The sequence below is a fragment of the Podarcis melisellensis genome, assembly GCF_964234715.1.
Source record: "Podarcis melisellensis genome assembly, chromosome: 8".
NCBI lineage: Eukaryota > Metazoa > Chordata > Lepidosauria > Squamata > Lacertidae > Podarcis > Podarcis melisellensis.
Genome location: NC_138540.1, coordinates 90,043,772 through 90,063,759, shown reverse-complemented (window position 1 = coordinate 90,063,759; position 19,988 = coordinate 90,043,772). Strand labels below are relative to the sequence as shown.

Sequence of the window (19,988 nt, the reverse complement as noted above, 5' to 3'; positions counted from 1 at the left end):
CTCCTCCTGTGCATCTGGCCAGATGTTTCCCAGCCCTGCTGGACCCTTGGCTGCTTTCCTGAGGCCCTTCCTCTGCTTCTGCCCCCGTGAAGGGGCCCTGATGGGAGGCTGTGGGGGCTGCAGACAGGCCAGCCCTTCAAGAGCAAAAGGAGGGCCATCTTGGAGGGGGGTAGGCAAGATGATGGTGATTTTATTATTTATATGCCAGTCATCTGGCTGAGTTTCATGCTTTGAAAAGGCAGAACTGGAGGAAGAATATTCACAGGGAGATCAATCAATAGCCATCCCTCCAAGGTTTGCTGTGGGAGTGTTAACATCCCAGGTGCTGTGGGTGGCGCTGTTGAGCCCCATCAAAATATCAGAGGTTCGTCACATAGAGAGATGTCTTGCAATACAAAACAGATAGGATGATCCAATAGGGAGCCTTACCGAGAGAGTCCAAGATCCCACGATTCTCCTCCATGACTTCCTTATGGAGAGCTCTCTGGTCAGGATCCAGCAACGCCCACTCCTTGTCTGTGAAATGGACAGCCACATCTTCAAAGCACACTGGACCCTAACAGAAAAAGGTTGTCCTCTTAGACAATATCAAGGTCAAGAGTTACACTTTCATCTGTTGTCTTCTGCCTCTTAATTGATGTTATGTTTTAATGGGATTCTTTATCTGCACATTTCATTATGGATACATCCCCGTTTTCCACATGGAAGGACCCAATTCTTCTGTCCCTCTGTGCTGTTCTTGCCGGGTGGAGAGGACCCTCCTGATGCCCTCTAGACAACTTCAAAGTGCGCAGGGGGGGGCAACGACAGGAGGATGAGAGGGGGAAAGCCCCATTGTGTGACTGATGGGGTCCCCCCCTCTTCAGGCCTCTCCCAAGGCAATCTGAGGCTGCTCCTCCAGCTTCAATGCTGTCCAGGGTTGTAAAGACTGCGGAGAGAATACTTGGGTGCACTCTTCCCACCTTGGATCAAATCTACGCTTCCAGGTGCCATAAGAAAGCTGCAGAGATAGCGCAGGATAGTGCGCACCCTGGAAATTATCTCTTTCAGCTTCTGCCTTCTGGAAGAAGGTACAGGGTTATAAAGACTAGGACTAGTCGTCTGAGAAACAGTTTCTACCCAAATGCGATTTTGGTTTTAAATGCAGTGGAAGGAGTCTCTATGGGAGTATATTGTATTTAAAAATGGGGTACCAGAGTTTCTAGGGGGCTAACCAGGCTGGGATAGCTGGGATAGCAGGCTTGTTGGCTTTTGAATGTCTGTTGTAGATTTTTTCAATTTCATTGTTCTGTAGGGGACAATGACAATAAAGATTATTGTATTCATTGATCTCTGGGTTGTGGAGGACCAGCAGGGAGGAGAGCTTGTCACAAGAGGACTAGGAGACCCTTAATCTTCTTCACCAGCTGGATTCCTCTCTGCTTCTCGGTCTCCCGCATCTCACTCCCCTGCCTCCACTTCTGCCTCGGAGTCTGGACTGCTCTCTGCCACAGACTCCATCTGCTCACTAAGACTTGTTGCTTCTTCAGCTACCGACACCTTCTCCTCCCAGTCCCCTTTTCTCCCTCTAACCTCTCATCATCGTCCCCCCACCCCTCCCCTGGCCCTGAGCCTTCGTTCCTTGGCGGTTCCTCCCACCATTCCTCTGTGTCCCCCAGCCCATGGCATCCTCTCTCCCCACATGGCCCCTTCCTCCTACCTGCTCTGGGTTCCCAGCTGCGGCTTCTCCTCCGCCACCAAGAAAAGATGGACAAGCAGGTCTTGCTGGCATCGTTCCGTCTCCTGCGAGAGAAGAAGGTAAGTGGGAAGCGAAGAGCGCATGCTTCACTCCGAAGGAAAACTACAGGTGCGCCTTCAAACAATCTCTACGTTTGTACCCATTTGACATACTAGTTGTGCAAAAACACATCTCCCTTTCTCTGGGCTCTTGGTCCTCTTTGAATTCTCCAACAAGATGAAAAGAAATCACAGATTAGTTTCAGAATCCACATAATGTGAGCAGACAGAGAAAAAACTCCTTCCTCCTTACCCAGAGGCCTCTCTCTGGAGTCCAAGGGGGTCTTCTCTGCCTCAGAGGAATCCGGACCTATTTCCGCTAACAGATCCTTCCCCTGAAAGAGCAACAAGGATTCAAAAAAAGTAGATTAGAAATGGAATGGCTTAGGACACAAATAATTTAGGGCTGTCCGATATCATTCCTCAGATGCTTTCCAAAAAAGGATGGGCAAATTAGTAGAGAATTGGGGAATACTCTCCCTCCTCTTTGGAGCCCCTTGGGAATATCCAGAGGAAAGTCTCTCTCACCTGCTGCTCTGCCTGCTTCCTCTCCTCTGCCTGACTCAGGAGGAAACCTTCGGCCAGGGCCACCGCCTGGGAACTGGTCTCCGCTCCGCATTCCCTCACCCAGATCTCCATCTCCAGAGGAAGGACAACCAGGAACTGCTCCAAGATCACCAGGTCCAGCATCTCAGCTTTCGTGTGTCTTTCCGGCTTCAACCATTGATGACAAAGTTGGTAGAGTCGGCTGCAAACCTCTCGGGGTCCTTTGGCCTCCTGGTAGCAAAACTGCCTGAGCTGCTGGTTCTGCACCTTTGAGCAAAGGGTTTCCTCCTCACCCAGTTCCTTCTTCACAGAGTTTCCCCAGAATTCCCCACTGCTCCCATGTTGGATGGCATGGCCTCTTCCTGCTTCAGGGCCAGCTGAGTCTTGCTCATCCATCTCTGTTCTCTGGACACCTCCAGGAGATCTGAAGGAGTCCCTAGGTCTTCTGCCAAGTTCTTCCTGTCCTAATGAGAGGTTTTGGCAAATCCTAAAAAGCAAATACATTTTTCTGATATAAAATTGATACACAGTAAGGAGGAGAAGAACAGGTGGCAAGAATGCACAGAGGAATTATACCAGAAAGAAATGGATGTCTCGTACATCCACACTGGCGAGAGCCAGTGTGGTGTAGTGGTTAAGAGCGGTAGTCTTGTAATCTGGTGAACCGGGTTTGCGTCTCCGCTCCTCCACATGCAGCTGCTGGGTGACCTTGGGCCAGTCACACTTCTCTGAAGTCTCTCAGCCCCACTCACCTCACAGAGTGTTTGTTGTGGGGGAGGAAGGGAAAGGAGAATGTGAGCCGCTTTGAGACTCCTGAAGGGGAGTGAAAGGCGGGATATCAAATCCAAACTCTTCTTCTTCTTCTTCTCGTACACCCCAGGTAGTGGGGTTGCTGACCTTGAGCCAGACATCCTGGAGAGTGAAGTCAAATGGGCCTTAGAAAGCACTGCTAATAACAAGGCCAGTGGAAGTGATGATATTCCAGCTGAACTATTTAAAATTTTAAACAATGATGCTGTTAAGGTGCTACACTCAATATGCCAGCAAGTTTGGAAAACTCAGCAGTGGCCAGAGGATTGGAGAAGATCAGTCTACATCCCAATCCCAAAGAAGGGCAGTGCCAAAGAATGCTCCAACTACCACACAATTGCACTCATTTCACACGCTAGCAAGGTTATGCTTAGAATTCTACAAGGAAGGCTCAAGCAGTATGTGGACCGAGAACTCCCAGAAGTACAAGCTGGATTTAGAAGAGGCAGAGGAACCAGAGACCAAATTGCAAACATGCGCTGGATTATGGAGAAAGCTAGAGAGTTCCAGAAAGACATCTACTTCTGCTTCATTGACTATGCAAAAGCCTTTGACTGTGTCAACCACAGCAAACTATGGCAAGTTCTTAAAGAAATGGGAGTGCCAGATCACCTCACCTGTCTCCTGAGAAATCTCTATGTGGGACAAGAAGCTACAGTTAGAACTGGACATGGAACAACTGATTGGTTCAAAATTGGGAAAGGAGTATGGCAAGGCTGTATATTGTCTCCCTGGTTATTTAACTTATATGCAGAATTCATCATGCGAAAGGCTGGGCTGGATGAATCCCAAGCCGGAAGTAAGATTGCCGGAAGAAATATCAACAACCTCAGATATGCAGATGACACAACCTTGATAGCAGAAAGTGAGGAGGAATTAAAGAACCTTTTAATGAGGGTGAAAGAGGAGAGCGCAAAATATGGTCTGAAGCTCAACATCAAAAAAACGAAGATCATGGCCACTGGTCCCATCACCTCCTGGCAAATAGAAGGGGAAGAAATGGAGGCAGTGAGAGATTTTACTTTTGGGGGCTCCATGATCACTGCAGATGGTGACAGCAGCCACGAAATTAAAAGACGCCTGCTCCTTGGGAGAAAGGCGATGGCACATATAGAAGCATTTTTAAAAAAAGAAACATCACCTTGCCAACAAAGGTCCGTATAGTTAAAGCCATGGTTTTCCCAGTAGTGATGTATGGAAGTGACAGCTGGACCATCAAGAAGGCTGATCGCCGAAGAATGGATGCTTTTGAATTCTGGTGCTGGAGGAAACTCTTGAGAGTCCCATGGACTGCAAGAAGATCCAACCTCTCCATTCTGAAGGAAATCAGCCCTGAGTGCTCACTGGAAGGACAGATCCTGAAGCTGAGACTCCAAGACTTTGGCCACCTCATGAGAAGAGAAGACTCCCTGGAAAAGACCCTGATGTTGGGGAAGTTGCGGGGCACAAGGAGGAGGGGGCGACAGAGGGCGAGATGGTGGGACAGTGTTCTTGAAGCTACCAGCATGAGTTTGACCAAACTGCGGGAGGTGGTGGAAGACAGGAGTGCCTGGCGTGCTCTTCACAGGGGGTCATGAAGAGGCGGACACGACTAAACAACAAAGGAGGAGAAAAGGGTTCCCTGGGCAAGCATGGAGAAGTATTTGCGGGAATCACAGGCCAGACTCAGAGTTTCTTTTTTTAAACAGAAAGAATGAAGTCAGAATTGACAAGTGAGTCATTTGTACCGATTGTAGTTTGGACTCAAGGCAAGAGTGCGGGTCCCTCCCCCCCCCCCAAATGCCAGGGCACATTTCTTTCCAGCGCCTCTCTCCTTTCCCAGAACTTGGAATCTCAAGACAGACTACTGGGGTGGGGTCCCTTTTTCCTTTGTTCTGAGGGCCAGATCCTGACCTGACCAAAGGACAGCTCTCGAAAGCAGGAAAAGTAGGACTGCCCTTCATTCTGTGATTGTAAGTGGCTTTAAGTTCTTTTCAGTATTGTGTTTTAATGTTGTAATCTGCTTTGGGAACTGAGGGTGAAAATGGGGTGGGGATGATGGTGAAGGTGTTACATAGCTTAACCCCCCCCAGCCCCACTTGCTTGGAGGTTCTTTGGCATCCACCTGGTCCCTCAGGTGGCCTCAGGAACTAGCAGTGCCCACTTGAAGCTCCAGCCACCGTCCCTTTGGCACAGAGAGGATGTGGCCATGGGGCTTCCTGCTCTGGATCCCATGGGATGGTTGCAAGGTCCTCTGGGTGGAACTGCCCTGGAAGACGCCTCAGAAACTGGCCCCTAATGGATGGGCCCACCCATCCATTTATCCCACCCTTTTCTCCAATCCATGGGTCTGCCCCTCCTCATTGAGTCCCCACAAATATCCTTGGGAACACATTTATGTCATTTAAATATTGATCCAGAGCAGAACTCTCACATATAGTTAGCAGAGTAAAAAGTCAAACACATTGCAGGATTCCCAAAAAATAGATCAGAGGCAATTATATATTTCATCCAGCAGAGCTTTACTGCTAGCCAAGGCAAACGAGCATAATGGTCACAAATGCAACACATCCAGGATTGGCACTGTCCAGTTGCAGCAGACCTAATTTTAACTCCCCCCGCCCCCTCCCTGGCCGCCCTGGGACTTGCCCCCTTCTCCCCCTGCGCCCTATGGGGAAGGGAGGGGAGACTTACAAGATCCCAAAGGTACCACCGACGCAGCTCTTGCAGAGGAGACGAAAACCTCCCCCTGGAAGAGAGGAAAGGGGGGGGCGGGAGGGGGCCTCGTCCCCCCCCTTATTTCCTGTCCTCTCTAGGAATCCAGCTCAGTTCCTTTTAACCCTTGGCGAGCCGCGCTCCCCCCTCCCTCTGCAAAGCAGGAGCCCCGGGCATCGCAGACTCCAGGAGGGACTTATTTTGACAGCCCTCTGGTCTGGCTTCTCAGCTGTTCCCTCCCTTGGAAAGGGAAGCAGGAGCAACAGGGTTAAAGAAAATAATCGGGTTTACGGGCCTTACATCGCTCCCCCCCCCCCCAGTTATCTAGGGGCAGCAAAAGAAGGAGACTCCAGCCAAGCTGAAGAAGGAAAATAGCGGTCAGCAGACCTGATCTTTGTTTGTTGCAAGGAAGGTTCAAAGGTGACAAAGAGGAAGAACCCCCAGCAAGGGGTGAAAGGGATTTTCCCACAATGCATCCCTCCCACCATCCCCAAAGCGTCATGACCTCTTGGATCCCCTTCGAAGCTTGAAGCATGGGTACCCCCAACAAAAATTTAAAAATTTGGCTATGTAATTTGGAACTGATGTGATTTGGAATTAATGTGATTTGATGGGCCTGTTAATAAAAATTATTTTTTTAAAAAAACAAAACGTCATGTCCTCGTCATAAGAGAGGAGTGGCTGTCATGCAGAAAGGAGAAAGTGCCCCCCCTCATCCCAGCTCCCCCCGCCTTGGAAGGAGCTGCTTCCCCAAAGAGCAAGAACGGGATTCCCACCTCCTCCCAGTCGCGACGCCGTCCTGCGCTTCTCCCCTGGAAGGATCCGGATTTCTGCCTGGGGTGTGGGCTGCCTCCTGGGGCGAAGCTGGATTCCCCCTAAGGGCAAAGGACCTTCTGCTGGAGGGAGGGAGGGAGGGAGGGAGGGGAGCCCTGGATTCCTGTTTCTGCCTTGAATCTGCAGAGCAAACATTGTATCCGCTGCTGCTACATTTTGGAGCGCGCTTCTTCCCTCTTTCTGCTCTCGGTTTCTTGCGCTCAAGGCGTCGCGCAAAAGAGCCGAGCTCTCCTGGCGGATCGCGCGCTCCAGACACGGGGCTGCTGCTTCCTGACTTCGGATTGGCTGCCTGTCACCTTTGGACGATGCCCGTTGGTCAGCGATGGTTCTTCCTGATGTTTCACGGAGGGGTTTCGGGACTCCATTGAAGGGTTCACAAGCCTCTTCGCTGTAGAAGGGGGAGGGGGGTTTCTATGGGTGGGGGCCACTCAGGCTCATCATCTTGTGTGGGTGAATGGGATTTGGGGTGTTTGGATGGCCTCTTAGTCCCCGGCTCTACCAACAGCTTGCGGGGTGAAAGGCCCAGAGGGGTCGCCTGAGGTCCCCCCCCCCACCACAACAAGGCTGCTTTCTTGTCCTGCAAGGGGCCAGGAGTGTCTCTGCAAGGCCGTCCTCCGGGTGGTCCTTCTCCTCCTTTATTTCAACCCCTCACTTGTGAGGCCCCTCCCAATCCCCCACCCTCAGGACTAGAAAATGGAAGAGTGTTAAACAAAATTGAGTAAAGCCAAAGATGATGACGGGGATTGAAAATTCTGCAATTCACAATTTATCCTCTAAAGGAGATAAGACGTTATTGTTCGATTCCATGGTGATTTTAAAAAATGCATAATATTAACACTGAAAAACTTTTGCAATACAGTAACTGAACTTTGTAAACCTTTTGTGGAATAAGCATTAATTTTTAGGAAAATGAAGTTGTAATGTTATTCTTAAAAAAAAACACATTGAGTTTACAAATTATATTGCCTGGGAAGTGTAAATAATATGACCATGATTACCTGACAGTGTGGCACTTTTAGAATCTACTTTATGTTGTCATTAAAAAGTCAGTTTTAAAATGCATATTAAGAAGTAAACTACAACCATCAAATACAGTAAGGCTAAAATGTTTCCCCCCTAGCCTTCCTCATAGCAAAATCATCCAAAACTTCATCAAAATTTGTTTGTCCAGGTTTGTCACTTTCAATTCACAGAATGCTCAGTGTGGACAACCTCTCTTGAGACATTGTGGCCCTTATTTCATTTTTAATTCTTTTGAGTCTTGAAAAACTCCTCTCTCCTGAGCAGTTAGTGACCATCAGCTCTGGATCCATTCCAGTCCGGCTTCCGCGCTGGTCATGGGACCGAGACGGCTCTGGTCGCCCTAACAGATGATCTCCGCAGGCAGCTAGATCGAGGCGGGTCGGGGCTGCTGATTCTTCTAGACCTGTCAGCAGCCTTCGACATGGTCGATCACGAACTCCTGGACCACCGCCTTGCCAACGTGGGGATCCAGGGCACAGTCCTTCAATGGCTGCGCTCGTTTCTCTCTGGTCGGGGACAGAGGGTGGCGCTTGGGGGGGGGGAAATTGTCTTTTTTTAAAAAAAAATACATAATTTTTATTGTTTTAAATCATAACAAACAAAAAAGAACAGCAATTTACACCTTGTTATCACAAATTTCTTTCTCCGTTTCACCTTCCTCCTAGAAGCCAAAGGGATCACCGATGAAGAAGACGCCAAGAAGAGGGCAATATTCTTCAGCATCTGCGGAGAGGAGACGTTTGAAATCGCCCAGGCTCTCCTTGCACCTGAAGACGTCGCTACTGTTCCATACAAAACAATAATGGAACAGCTGAAGGGGCACTTTTTGCCACAGCCCTCAGTGGTGGCTCGTCGAAATGCCTTCTACGCAAAGCGGCAAGCCCCTGGGGAAACCATAACTGGGTTTGTGACCTCTCTCCGCCAAGCTGCCCGGTTCTGCAACTTCTCAGAGCTGGAGAACATGCTTCGTGACCGCCTCGTCGGTGGCCTGAAGGATGAGAAGCTGCAACAACGCCTCTACGCTAAGAAGGACCTAACGTTCCAGGTCGCTCTGGAGGAGGCCCTGGCAACGGAAGCTGCCGAGAGGTCGACGCAAGAGGCACGGCCGAGCCAGCCGTCCCAACCGAGGGTCCACCACGAAGACCTCACCGATGACTCAGGATCCGACAGGGAGGAGGTGCACCGAGTACAGCAGCGCACTCAAGCAGCCCACATACCACAGCTGCCTCGACGAGAAGGAGGGAACTGCGCAAGCTGTGGAGAAAGTCACAAGAGGAGGACCTGCCGTTTCCACAACGCAGAGTGCAGGCAGTGCAGAAAATTGGGACACATCGCCCGGGTGTGTCGGGCTCGGCCCACCCGACGCCAGGCATCAGATGACCAATCCAAGAGCCCCAGGTCCCAACGCACCAAGGCAACTCGACGGAGCTCACGGACTTCCAGGTATACCAGTTGCCCCACCCCAACGTAGAGAAACTTTATGTAGAGGTACGGATAGAGGGGGCCCCATGCCGCATGGAGCTTGACACGGGTTCAACTCTATCCATAATCTCGGCAAGGACCTTAAGGAAACTGTGTCCTACTGGGGGTCCCAAACTCAAGCCGGCCCCATTCACCCTCCGGGACTTCCACAAACGTAAGGTCCCCACAATGGGGGTGGGGACCTTCAGGGTGCAATACAGAAGGCGGACGCGGCAACTGGACTTGCTTGTGGTCAAAGGCCCCTACATTAGCTTACTGGGATTGGCATGGTTTGGACCACTGGGGCTAGCCGTCACCAGGGTGAAGCACATGAGCTTACAAGTGGACGTGGACGCCATATGCAAGGAATTTCCAGGGGTTTTCGATGGGAAATTGGGACAGTATACGGGCCCCCCCATTGCTCTACAACTTGACCCCGCAGTACGACCGGTCAGGCTCAAGGCCCGCCGGGTCCCGTTCGCCCTGAAACCCCGTATAGATGAGGAATTGGACCGACTCGTGGAGCAAGGAGTGCTGGAGCAGGTGCCTAATGCCCTCTGGGAAACCCCAATCGTCACACCCGTCAAGCCTAATGGTTCGGTCCGCATCTGCGCAGACTACAAATGTACCATAAACAAGGCCCTCACGGCCCATGCATACCCAGTGCCAGTGGTCAGCCATGTCCTTGCCACCCTGGCTGGGTCGAAAATTTTTGGCAAGCTGGACTTGGCCCAAGCATACCAACAGCTGCCAGTAGATGAGGCCACAGCAGAGGCACAGACGATTGTGATGCACAGAGGAGCGTTCAGGGTAAAGCAGCTGCAATTCGGTGTCAGCGTGGCACCAGGCATATTCCAGAATCTAATGGACTCTCTCCTTAAAGGGATTCCTGGTGTCACCCCCTTCTTCGATGATGTGTTGATTGCCGGGCCCACACCAGAGGAGTTTGAAGACCGCCTCCGCACCATTCTGCACCGTTTCCAGACGGCGGGTCTCAAGGTGAAGCGGGAAAAATGTCTACTAGGAGTGCCTCAAGTGGACTTTCTGGGATTTATGGTGGACGCAGAAGGGGTCCACCCGACTGGGGACAAGGTATGGGCCATTTGTGATGCCCCAGCGCCCAAGAACAAGACTGAACTTCGGGCCTTCTTGGGACTATTGAACTTTTACCATTCCTTCCTTCCCCACAAGGCGGCGGTAGCAGAGCCCCTACACAGACTCCTGGACAAGCGGGCCCCTTGGGTGTGGGGCCAGCGGCAGGAGGCCGCATTCCAGGCAGTCAAGGACTTGCTTGTCTCAAACTCGGTCTTGGCACACTTCGACGAGAGGCTGCCAGTGGTGCTAGCATGCGACGCCTCGCCCTATGGCATCGGCGCTGTCCTGGGACACCAACTCCCGGATGGAAGAGAGGTACCGGTGGCATACTTTTCCCAGACACTCAACGAAACCGAGCGGAACTACTCGCAAATCGACAAGGAGGGTCTGGCAATCGTGAAGGGAGTAAAAAAATTCCATGATTTCTTGTACGGGCGGCCCTTCACCGTGGTGACTGACCACAAGCCGTTGCTTGGCTTGTTTGCCCCCGAAAAGCAGACCCCCCAAGTGCTGTCTCCTCGCGTCCTCAGGTGGTCAATTTTCCTTGCCAGCTACCAGTATGCACTGATTCACCGCCCTGGGAAGGCGATGGGCCATGCGGACGCCCTCAGCAGGCTACCACTACCGGAAACAGGCCCCGACCCAGCACCTGCACAAGAGGTTATGAGCCTGGAGCTGCTTCCCGACCACCCCATTCAGGCACAAGAAGTTGCACACCATTCCAAGAAAGATAGGGTCATCTCCCGGGTCCTGGACTGGGTGTGGAGGGGATGGCCCAGCAGCAGCCCCGGGCCAGAATTCGCCGGCTACACAACCCGCAAACATGAACTGTCAGCCCACAAGGGGTGCCTGTTATGGGCAAGCAGGGTCGTTGTTCCCCAGTCCCTCCGCAAAAGGGTCCTCACAGCCCTACACGAGACACACCCAGGGGTAGTAAGAATGAAGGCCCTTGCCAGGAGTTATGTGTGGTGGCCGGGGATCGACGGAGAGATAGAGGCCTGGGTCAAACACTGCCAGGCCTGCCAAGAATCCCGCCCAGATCCCCCAAGGGCCCCAGTCCAGTCCTGGGAGTCCGCCCGAGCACCATGGTCACGCCTGCATGTGGACTTCGCTGGCCCCTTTCAAGGGAAAACATTCTTCATAGTGGTGGACTCCTACACCAAATGGCTGGAAGTCGCACTGGTAGCGTCCACTTCTACGTCCGCAGCCATCCGGGTACTACGCAGGCTGTTTGCAACCCACGGGCTCCCTGACACTCTCGTCTCAGACAACGGGACTGCATTTACGTCAGGAGAATTTCAAGCCTTCACAGTGCAGAACACCATCCGCCACATCCGTTCGGCGCCATTCCACCCGGCCACCAATGGCCAAGCAGAACGCATGGTGCGGACCACCAAGGACACCCTTCGCCGCATGATGCAAGGGGATTGGGAGTACCACCTTGCCACATTCCTTCTAGCACAGCACAGCACCCCCAGCTCAACGACTGGCCGGAGCCCCGCTGAACTACTAATGGGTCGGCGCCTTGCAATCAGATTGGACCGCGTTCACCCCGATAGAGCTCAGGATGAGGTAGTGGTGGGGGAAGGCAGGAACCCCCGGACCTTTGTGGTCCAGGACCCAGTGTACGCAAAGAATTTTGGGGCAGGCCCTGCATGGGTACCCGCCACAGTCACCAGGGTCACTGGCCCCGTGTCGTATGAGGTGCTAACAGATGGGGGGCAATGCTGGCGCCGCCACTGCGACCAGATACGGCGACGATTCCCGGGAGAAAACCAGGAGGAGGAGGACAGGTCAAGGGAGTCCCAAGGGAAGAGTGGGGCAGTGAGGCCCATAGAGCAGCAGGGGCAAGCAGGAGAGGCAGAATCAGAACCGGAACCACGACTGAGCGAGTCGGTTGCGCCAGACCAAACAGCCCCATCACAGCCAGCATCCTTGGAACACGAGCCAGAACCTGAACCCCGGACCAGGGAACACCCCAGGCCGCAACGCACACGTAGGCCGCCGGCATACCTTGAGGACTATGAATGCGACCTCCCGGGCAGGACTGGAACTTAGAGGGGAGGGGTGTTATGTACTGAGTTGAATAGGATCCAAACTGATTGGTCCTAGAACAATAGGCTCCAAAAGGCAGCAGTCTGATTGGTCCTAGAACAATGCGGCAGTATGATTGGTTAGCAGGAACCACCCAATCATGCTCCAGATAGAAGTGAATCCACAACCTGATTGGCTTACAGTAGAATTCCGGAATTAGCCAATCATGTGCAGCCCATTGTGTAAATAATGTATATAAGGCAGATACTTTGAGGGGACTTTCATTCATTCCTCCTCACCACTATGAGCTGAATAAAGAGCATGAAATCACTTTGCGACTCTGAGTATATTTCACATATATTCCCAGTGAGCCATATATTTATCAGGAAATTCTTACATTTGGTATCGTACAGCAAAGGCCCTTTGAATAGATACGAAGAAACTGTGATGAAGTGTTTTGTGGGGACAAATCACAAAAGTGATTGTGCTGATTTTGGTAATGAGTTGCATATGCATAATATCTGCTGGAGGGACAACCCGCCCCAACCTATACATAAATTCCTGCAACAAAAGCAAAAACAGATGCATTCTTCTACTACCAGATTGATAGACAGTCAGGAGAAGAGAAATGTTCCCTGGGCAAGCATGGATGAGTGAATCACAGCCCAGACTCGGAGTTCAAGCACCATATTCCCATATTCTGAAGACAGACTTCTGGCTTTGTTTGGAAGGCAACTCTCTCCCCCTTCAGAAGCATGGCTGCCTCCCACTGGGGGGCCTGGAGCCATCGCTGGCCCTCTGCTCCTGCCTGAATGGGCCTCATCCTCTTCTCAAGCCATCTCTTCCTCCTGTGGGAGGGAGTTCCATGGGTCTAACTGCACACTGTGAGATGGACGGACTTTCTTTAGCACAGAGGCCAAGTTTTTATTTCTGCCTCCAGATGTTTCCATCTGGCTGCCACCTGAGCTAAGGAACATGGCTGATTCTTCAGTCCCATCAGGGTTCCTTTGCAGGCCCTTTTTTTCCTGACTCAGGGACCCCTCCCCAAAGGAGCAAGACAAGAGTTGCAGACCTCCTGCTACTTGCAGCCTCCCTGGCTTTGCAGAGAGGAAGGGGGGCAGAACCTCTTAGCCCTGGCTTGGGGATCCCCTTGCAGGAGCTGAGCAGAATCCCCATGGATCCGTCCCCTGCAGCCCTGGGACACCCCGCCCCACTTCTCCCCACTGCACCCTAGGGCAGAAAAGAGAGGAAACTCACCGGATGCCAGAAGGGAAACTGAGGCAGCTCCTGCAGGAGACCAAAGGCCCCTCCCCCTCTTGCCCGGAGGACCTGTTTCTGCCCCTCTGCAGCCCAGTTCTTTTTAACCCTTGCAAGGTGGAGCAAACCAAGCTCACATTCTCTCTCTCTGAGGCTGTTCCAGGAGGAGCCACGTGCATCATGGACATCCAGAAATGAACCCGAACAAGGCAGGAGAGCTCAGTGGGTAGAGCACGAGTCTCTTTGATCTCAGGCCCCTGGGTTCAAGCCCCAGGCTGGGCAGAAGATTCCTGCCTGGCTGGGGATGGGCTAGATGACTTTGGGGGTCCCTCATCATGACTCCCTGGCCCTCATGGCTGTTCTTCTGAGCCCTTGCAAAGCGAAGCTCTCCCTTCTCTCTCAGGAGCCAGGGCCCCAGAGGGGTCTTCTTGGGGGGACCCTCCCCTGCAGCCCTGGGACCCCCCCATCTCCCCAAGGCGACTCACCGGATCCCAGAAGGCGACCCAAGGCAGCATTGTGGAGCAGAGAGACAAAAGCCTGGATGGGGGCGGAGCTTGTGCTCTGGGGAGCCTCCTCCCTTTATTCCTCTCTAGGAAGCCAGCTGGGTGCCACTTAACCCTTTTGCTGGTCCCTCTTTCCCTGCGGGGACCTTGGGAGCCTGGCAAGCTTCTCCCTCCGTGGGGAACAGATTTCTGTACATCTCAAGAGCAACAAGAGTGCATTCCTTCCCACCCTTTGCTTGAGAAGCCAGAGAAAAACTCTGCAAGTGTTTGGCTCCAGGGTCCTTGGAGAGAGAGCTGGTTCCGACTCTCTGAGCAAAGAGGAAGGAAAAGGGGGTCTTGCAAGACCCCCTTTTCTAGGGGTGGGGGAGAGGGATTGGGCTCCCAGGTCAAGAGAGCACCTTGTATCCTGGCACTGAAAAGACACCCTCCCGACACACACACACACACACTTGGTGGCATCTCCTTTCGGGCAAGGGTCAAAACATAGTTCCAACTTGAAAACCACCTCCCCTCAAGGGGCTTTGGACTACAACTCCCAACCGGGCCTGCCAGCAGAAGGCAGGGGGGATGGAAACAGCCGTCCAAAAGGTCCGGCCAGCTCCAGAGGCGACCCAAGGCTGCTCTCCAACGGGCGCTGCTCCAGGCATCTGAGTTGCCCAGTTCAAGGGAGCTGGCGGGACTAAGAACCGGGGTTCCTGAATCGCAGGGGTTGGACTAGATGAGCCTGGAGTGTCCTCTTCCCGGATTCCTCATCTGGCTGCCAATGCCACGGCTGGAATGTCTCCCAAAAACTGCCCCCCCTTTCACAAGGAGGTCTTCCCCCCCCCCCCGTGTCTTAAACTACCCTTTGGCTGGCAACAATCTCCAATCTCCTTGCTGGACAATCCCAGCCAAAGATGCATTAGATTCTCTGAAATCTACTCAGGAGTCCTGTAGTGATTTCATGCTCTTTGTTGCAGCTTGTAAAACAGTGATTTAATTGCACCCCCCCCCCAACCTCAGGCTTTTATATACATTATTTACACAATCAGTCCTGTCTGATTGGCTGATTCTGCTTCCCTCCTGGAGCCTGATTGGTCTTTTCCTGCAGGCCAATCAGTTGTTGCAGTCTAGGGTCCTACTTGCCTTTTGTTTTAGGCTCCAAGCTTAGTACATAACCCCCCTCCCCTCTACGTTTCCGTTGCACCCAGAAGGTTAGCATTCGTAGTTGTTATGGTCTTGGGTGTCTCTCGGTAGGGGTTCCTGGTTCTGGCTCTTGTTCCAGGGCTGCCGGTTGTGACGGGGTCGTTGGGTTGGACGCCGCTGGTCCACTCGGTGGTGGTTCTGGTTCCTGTGGCTGCTTGGCCTCGGTCACTTCTGGACTTCCTAGTTATGCCTCCCTTACCCGCTCCTCCTTCTCTATGGGCCTCACCCTTCTGCTATCCCCTTGGGATTCCTCTCTCCAGCCCTCCTTGCAGTTTTTCCCCAGGAATCATCCGGAAGTTCAATAGTCCCAAGAAGGCTTGGAGTTCTGCCTTACCCTTAGGTGCAGGGGCATCGCAAATAGTCCTCACCTTGTCCCCGATCAGGTGGACTCTTAGATCCCGCCAGGGTGGCGAGGACATGGCTGACCATTGGCACCGGGTATGCATGAGCCATAAGGGCCTTGTTACATTTGTAGTCTGCTCTGCGCAGGTGTGGACTGAGCCATTGGGCTTGACGGGTGTGATGATTGGGGTTTCTCAAGGGCATTAGGCTAGAGCACTCCTTGCTCCACAAGCCGGTCTAATTCCTCGTCAATGCGGGGTTTTAAAGGTGAACGGGACCTGGTGGGCCTTGAACCTGATGAGTCGTATGGCAGGGTCTAGTTGTAGGCCAATGGGGTGGGCAGTATATCACCCCAATGCCCCATCAAAAACCTCTGAAAACACTTTGCACATGGCGTCCACTTCCACATGGGAGCTGCTGCGGTTTACCTCAGTGATGGCTAGCCCCAGGGGCCCAAACCATGCCAATCCCAGTAAGCTAACATAGCGCCCCTTGACCACAATCAAGTCCAACCGCCACTTCCGCCCTCGATATTGTACACTGAAGGTTCCCACCCCCATCGTGGGGACCTTGCATTTATGGAAGTCTCCCGGAGGGTGAATGGGGCTGGCCAAACTTGGAGCTGCCACTGAGACACAATTCCTTAATGTCCATGCCAAAATTATGGACAGGGTTGAGCCTGTAACAAGCTCCATGCGGCATGGGGCTGCCTCTATCTGTGCCTCGATGTAAATTGTTTCTGCATTTATTTTATTTTTTAATAACAATTTTATTTTATTTATACAACAAGAAAAACAAACAAACAAACAAAAATACCAAATTACACACAAATTACAAAAATAACCATAGACACATAATTTTCTTAGCAAACAATAAAACATCTATTGGTCTTAACACTAAAGACCCAACCTCCTGTCTATTCCAAATTTCAAATTCATATTACTTATTGCCAATACACATTTTTTTCATAATTAAACTTATTCTCAATAAATCTAATTTCTTATATCTACCTTACAACTATTACTGAAGTTCCTCGAATGCTGCAACAGAATTTAAACTACTATATTTATTTTTCAGATATTCTTTGAAAACCTCCCATTTAGAAACAAATTCCTGTTTTGATTTATTCTTTTTTCTGATAAACCATCTAATTCAGCATATTCTGTCAGCTTTTGGATCCAATCTTGTATAGAGGGGATTTCATTACTCTTCCATTTTGCTGCAATCAAAACTCTTGCTGCCGCCATCGCATATAAAAAGATACCCTTCCTCTTTTGGGGAATATCCAAATCTGTTATTCCCAGGAGGTAGGCCTCTGGTTTTTTATTGAAAGAGATCTTTAGCATTTTTTGCAGTTCTGCATGTATACTCTCCCAGAATACCTGTATTTTCCTACATAACCACCACATATGGTAGAATGTTCCTGAGTCTCCACATCTCCAACAATTACTTGACACGTTTTTATACATTTTTGAAAGTTTCCATGGTGTTAGATACCATCGGTGTTGCATTTTTTGAAAGTTTTCTCTAATCGTGTAACAATTTGTGAATTTCCAATTGTTCTTCCCTAAATTTTCCCATTGTTGCCATGGTTATTGAATGGCCAAAATCCTGGGACCACCTCACCATTGCCACTGTTACCTCCTCCTCTTTGACTGTCCAGTCAAGGAGGAGTCGGTAAGTTTTGGAAAGAGTTTTTCTTTTAGAATTTACAAGATCAGATTCAAATTGGGAAGTTTCTGTTGAGAACCCCTTTTGTTTGTCAGATTTAAAATTTTCAAATAGCTAATGGTATTGGAACCAGTCTGAAATGTGTTCTCTTATTTCCTCAAAGTTTTTAAATTTTATTTGGCTATCTTCATTTTTTAGAAGTATTTTATATGTTGGCCAGCTTTCCTGAGTATTTTTCCGTTTTACTGCTATGGCTTCTACTGGAGAAGTCCACCACGGGACTTTAGGCTCCATCAGGTCTTTATATTTTTCCCATAAGGCAAAGAGTGACTTTGTTATTATATGGTTGGTAAATTTTTTATGAATTTTCGCTTTTCCATATATTAGGTAGGCATGCCATCCCCAACGGTTGTCAAAACCTTCCAGGTCCAAGAGGTCCGGATCCTGCAGCGTGCACCAATCTTTTAGCCAGGTGAAACAGGCTGCCTCATAGTAAAGTTTTAGGTCAGGTAGGGAAAAGCCTCCTCTCTCTTTTATGTCTATTAAGATCAGGTGTTTAATCCTAGGTTTCTTCCCTTCCCACAGGAATTTGGAAATTTCTCTTTGCCATATCTTGAGACAACCTGCTTCACCCAGTATTGGGATCATTTGAAATAAAAAGATTAATTTTGGAAGCACATTCATCTTTATAATGGAAATCCTACCCAGAAATGTTAATTTTAGTTTACTCCAGGTTACCAAGTTTTTTCTAATCTCTAACCAAGTTTTGGTATAATTATCCTGAAATAATTATGTTCTTGGGGGTGATCCAAATACCCAAGTATTTCGCTTTTGAAGAGATTTTCAGGCCCAATATTTTTTCTAAGTCCTTTTCTTCTGTGGTTACATTTTTAACAAGCATTTTTGTTTTTGTTATATTCAGCTTAAAGCCTGCCACTTCTCCAAATTCTTTAATCAATTCCAGCACTCTTTTCAGACTTTCTTTAGGGTTTTCAGTCATAACAAGTAAATCGTCCGCAAAAGCTTTAATTTTATATGTTTTGTTTCCCAGAGTGATGCCTTTAACAAGCTGATCCTTTCTTATTTGATTGTTCAAGACTTCCATCACCAAGATAAATATCAGTGGTGACAGTGGGCAGCCCTTTCTGGTTCCCTTGTTTATTTTGCACTCCTCAGTAATTCTTCCGTTGATGATCAATTTTGCATATTGTTCCGAATAGATGGCATTTATTCCTTTACAAATATTTTCTCCCAGTCCGATTTCTTCCATTAATTTTTTCATAAACTTCCAGGACACATTGTCAAAAGCCTTTTCAGCGTTCACCAACATAATAGCTGCTGGTTTATCAATTTTAATATCCAAATATTCTAATACATTAATCACACATCTAATATTGGATTGCATAAATCGTCCGGGAAGAAATCCGGTTTGATCTTCATGAATTATCTCTTTCAGCACCATTTTTAATCTATTTGCAAGAATGTCTGCGAATATCTTGTAATCGTTATTTAGCAGTGCAATGGGTCTGTAATTGGCCATGTTTGTGGCATCTGTTCCCTGTTTGTGGATAAGAGTAATAAAGCTGTCCTTCCAGGTTTTCGGTAGCTTTCCATTTGCCAGAATATTATTCATTAGGTCTTTCAAGGGAAGAAATAATGCTTGTTCTAACTTTTTATAGTAATTAGCTGGGAGACCATCTGGGCCTGGTGTCTTTCCTAATTCTGATCTCTGTATAGCTTGCTGCACCTCCATAGCTGTTATTGGTGAATTCAAGATTGCAGTTTTTTCCTTAGGTATTATTGGTAGTTTATTTTTGCCCAAATAATCAATTATTTTTTCTAGAGTCTCTGGACCTTCTTTATATAGTTTTCCAAAAAAACTAGCAAAGTTTTTACTAATTTCCTTCGGTTCTTGAATCCATTTGTCTTCAATTTTAACTTTATTGATAATTCTATCTTCCTTTTTCTTCTTTAATTGCTAGGCCAGAAGTTTGCCAGGTTTATTTGCAAACTCAAAATTTCTATGTCTCAACCATTTTATCTTCCATTCTATCTCTTCATTTATTAGAATGCATTATAATGAGGCAACTGGTATACCTGACAGTCTGTTATCTTCGTCGAGTTGCCTTGGTGTGTCAGACCACAGGGCCTGGGACTCTTGGGTCGGCCATCTTGTTCAAGGCTTTGGGTAGGGCAGGCACGGCACATCAGGGCGATGTGTCCCACTTTTCTGCATTGTCGGCATTCTGCATTGCGGAAATGGCAAGTCCTCTGCTCGTGGCTCCCCACAACTTGCGCAGTTCCCGTCTTCCGGATGAGGCTGCCGTGGTGGGCTTGCAGCTTATGTGCGCTGCTGCACTCAGTGCACGTCCTCCCGGTCAGATTCTGAGTTGTGTGAGAGTTCTGAGGGTTTCTCCCTTTTATGTATTTTGTGATGGGCTGTGAGACTTTCGCTTCTGTTGAAGCTCTTTCCAGATTCCAGACACTGATAAGGTTTTCCCTGTGTGAATTCTTTGATGGGATATGACGCTTACTTTCCAGGTGAAGCTCTTTCCACATTCCAGGCACTGACAGGATTCTCCCCTGTATGATTCCTTTGATGGGAAGTGAGATGGTGGCTCTGACTGAAGCTCTTTCCACATTCCAGGCACTGATAGGATTTTTCCCCTGTATGAATTCTACGATGGGAAGTGAGATCATGGCTGTGACTGAAGCAGTGATATGGTTTCTCGCCTGTATGAATCCTTTGATGGGAAG

The 19,988-nt window shown here is 49.7% G+C and overlaps 4 protein-coding genes across 4 annotated transcripts in view; all 4 read right to left on the bottom strand.

Annotated features, from left to right (window-relative positions):
* The window catches only part of LOC309375986 (uncharacterized protein), a 28,519-nt gene extending 14,973 nt beyond the window's left edge, over positions 1-13,546 (bottom strand). Inside the window, exon 1 of the mRNA XM_081922096.1 lies at positions 13,531-13,546. The gene's annotated coding sequence lies outside the window, so the exon portion shown is untranslated. The remainder of the gene's footprint in view (positions 1-13,530) is intronic.
* On the bottom strand, positions 459-2,509 carry LOC309376220 (zinc finger and SCAN domain-containing protein 32-like). The gene is made up of 3 exons (XM_081922493.1): positions 2,305-2,509; positions 2,030-2,111; positions 459-556 (listed from the first exon to the last, which is right to left on the bottom strand). Exons 1-3 carry the CDS (start codon positions 2,464-2,466, stop codon positions 540-542), a joined length of 261 nt encoding a protein of 86 aa, XP_081778619.1. The 5' UTR covers positions 2,467-2,509; the 3' UTR covers positions 459-539.
* LOC309376014 (uncharacterized protein) overlaps positions 2,519-19,988 on the bottom strand; it is a 77,970-nt gene continuing 60,500 nt past the window's right edge. Inside the window, exon 7 of the mRNA XM_081922151.1 lies at positions 2,519-2,809. Within this exon, the coding sequence (XP_081778277.1) occupies positions 2,787-2,809 (23 nt within the window). The 3' untranslated portion in view covers positions 2,519-2,786. The remainder of the gene's footprint in view (positions 2,810-19,988) is intronic.
* LOC309375963 (uncharacterized protein) overlaps positions 19,003-19,988 on the bottom strand; it is a 34,728-nt gene continuing 33,742 nt past the window's right edge. Inside the window, exon 7 of the mRNA XM_081922021.1 lies at positions 19,003-19,716. The gene's annotated coding sequence lies outside the window, so the exon portion shown is untranslated. The remainder of the gene's footprint in view (positions 19,717-19,988) is intronic.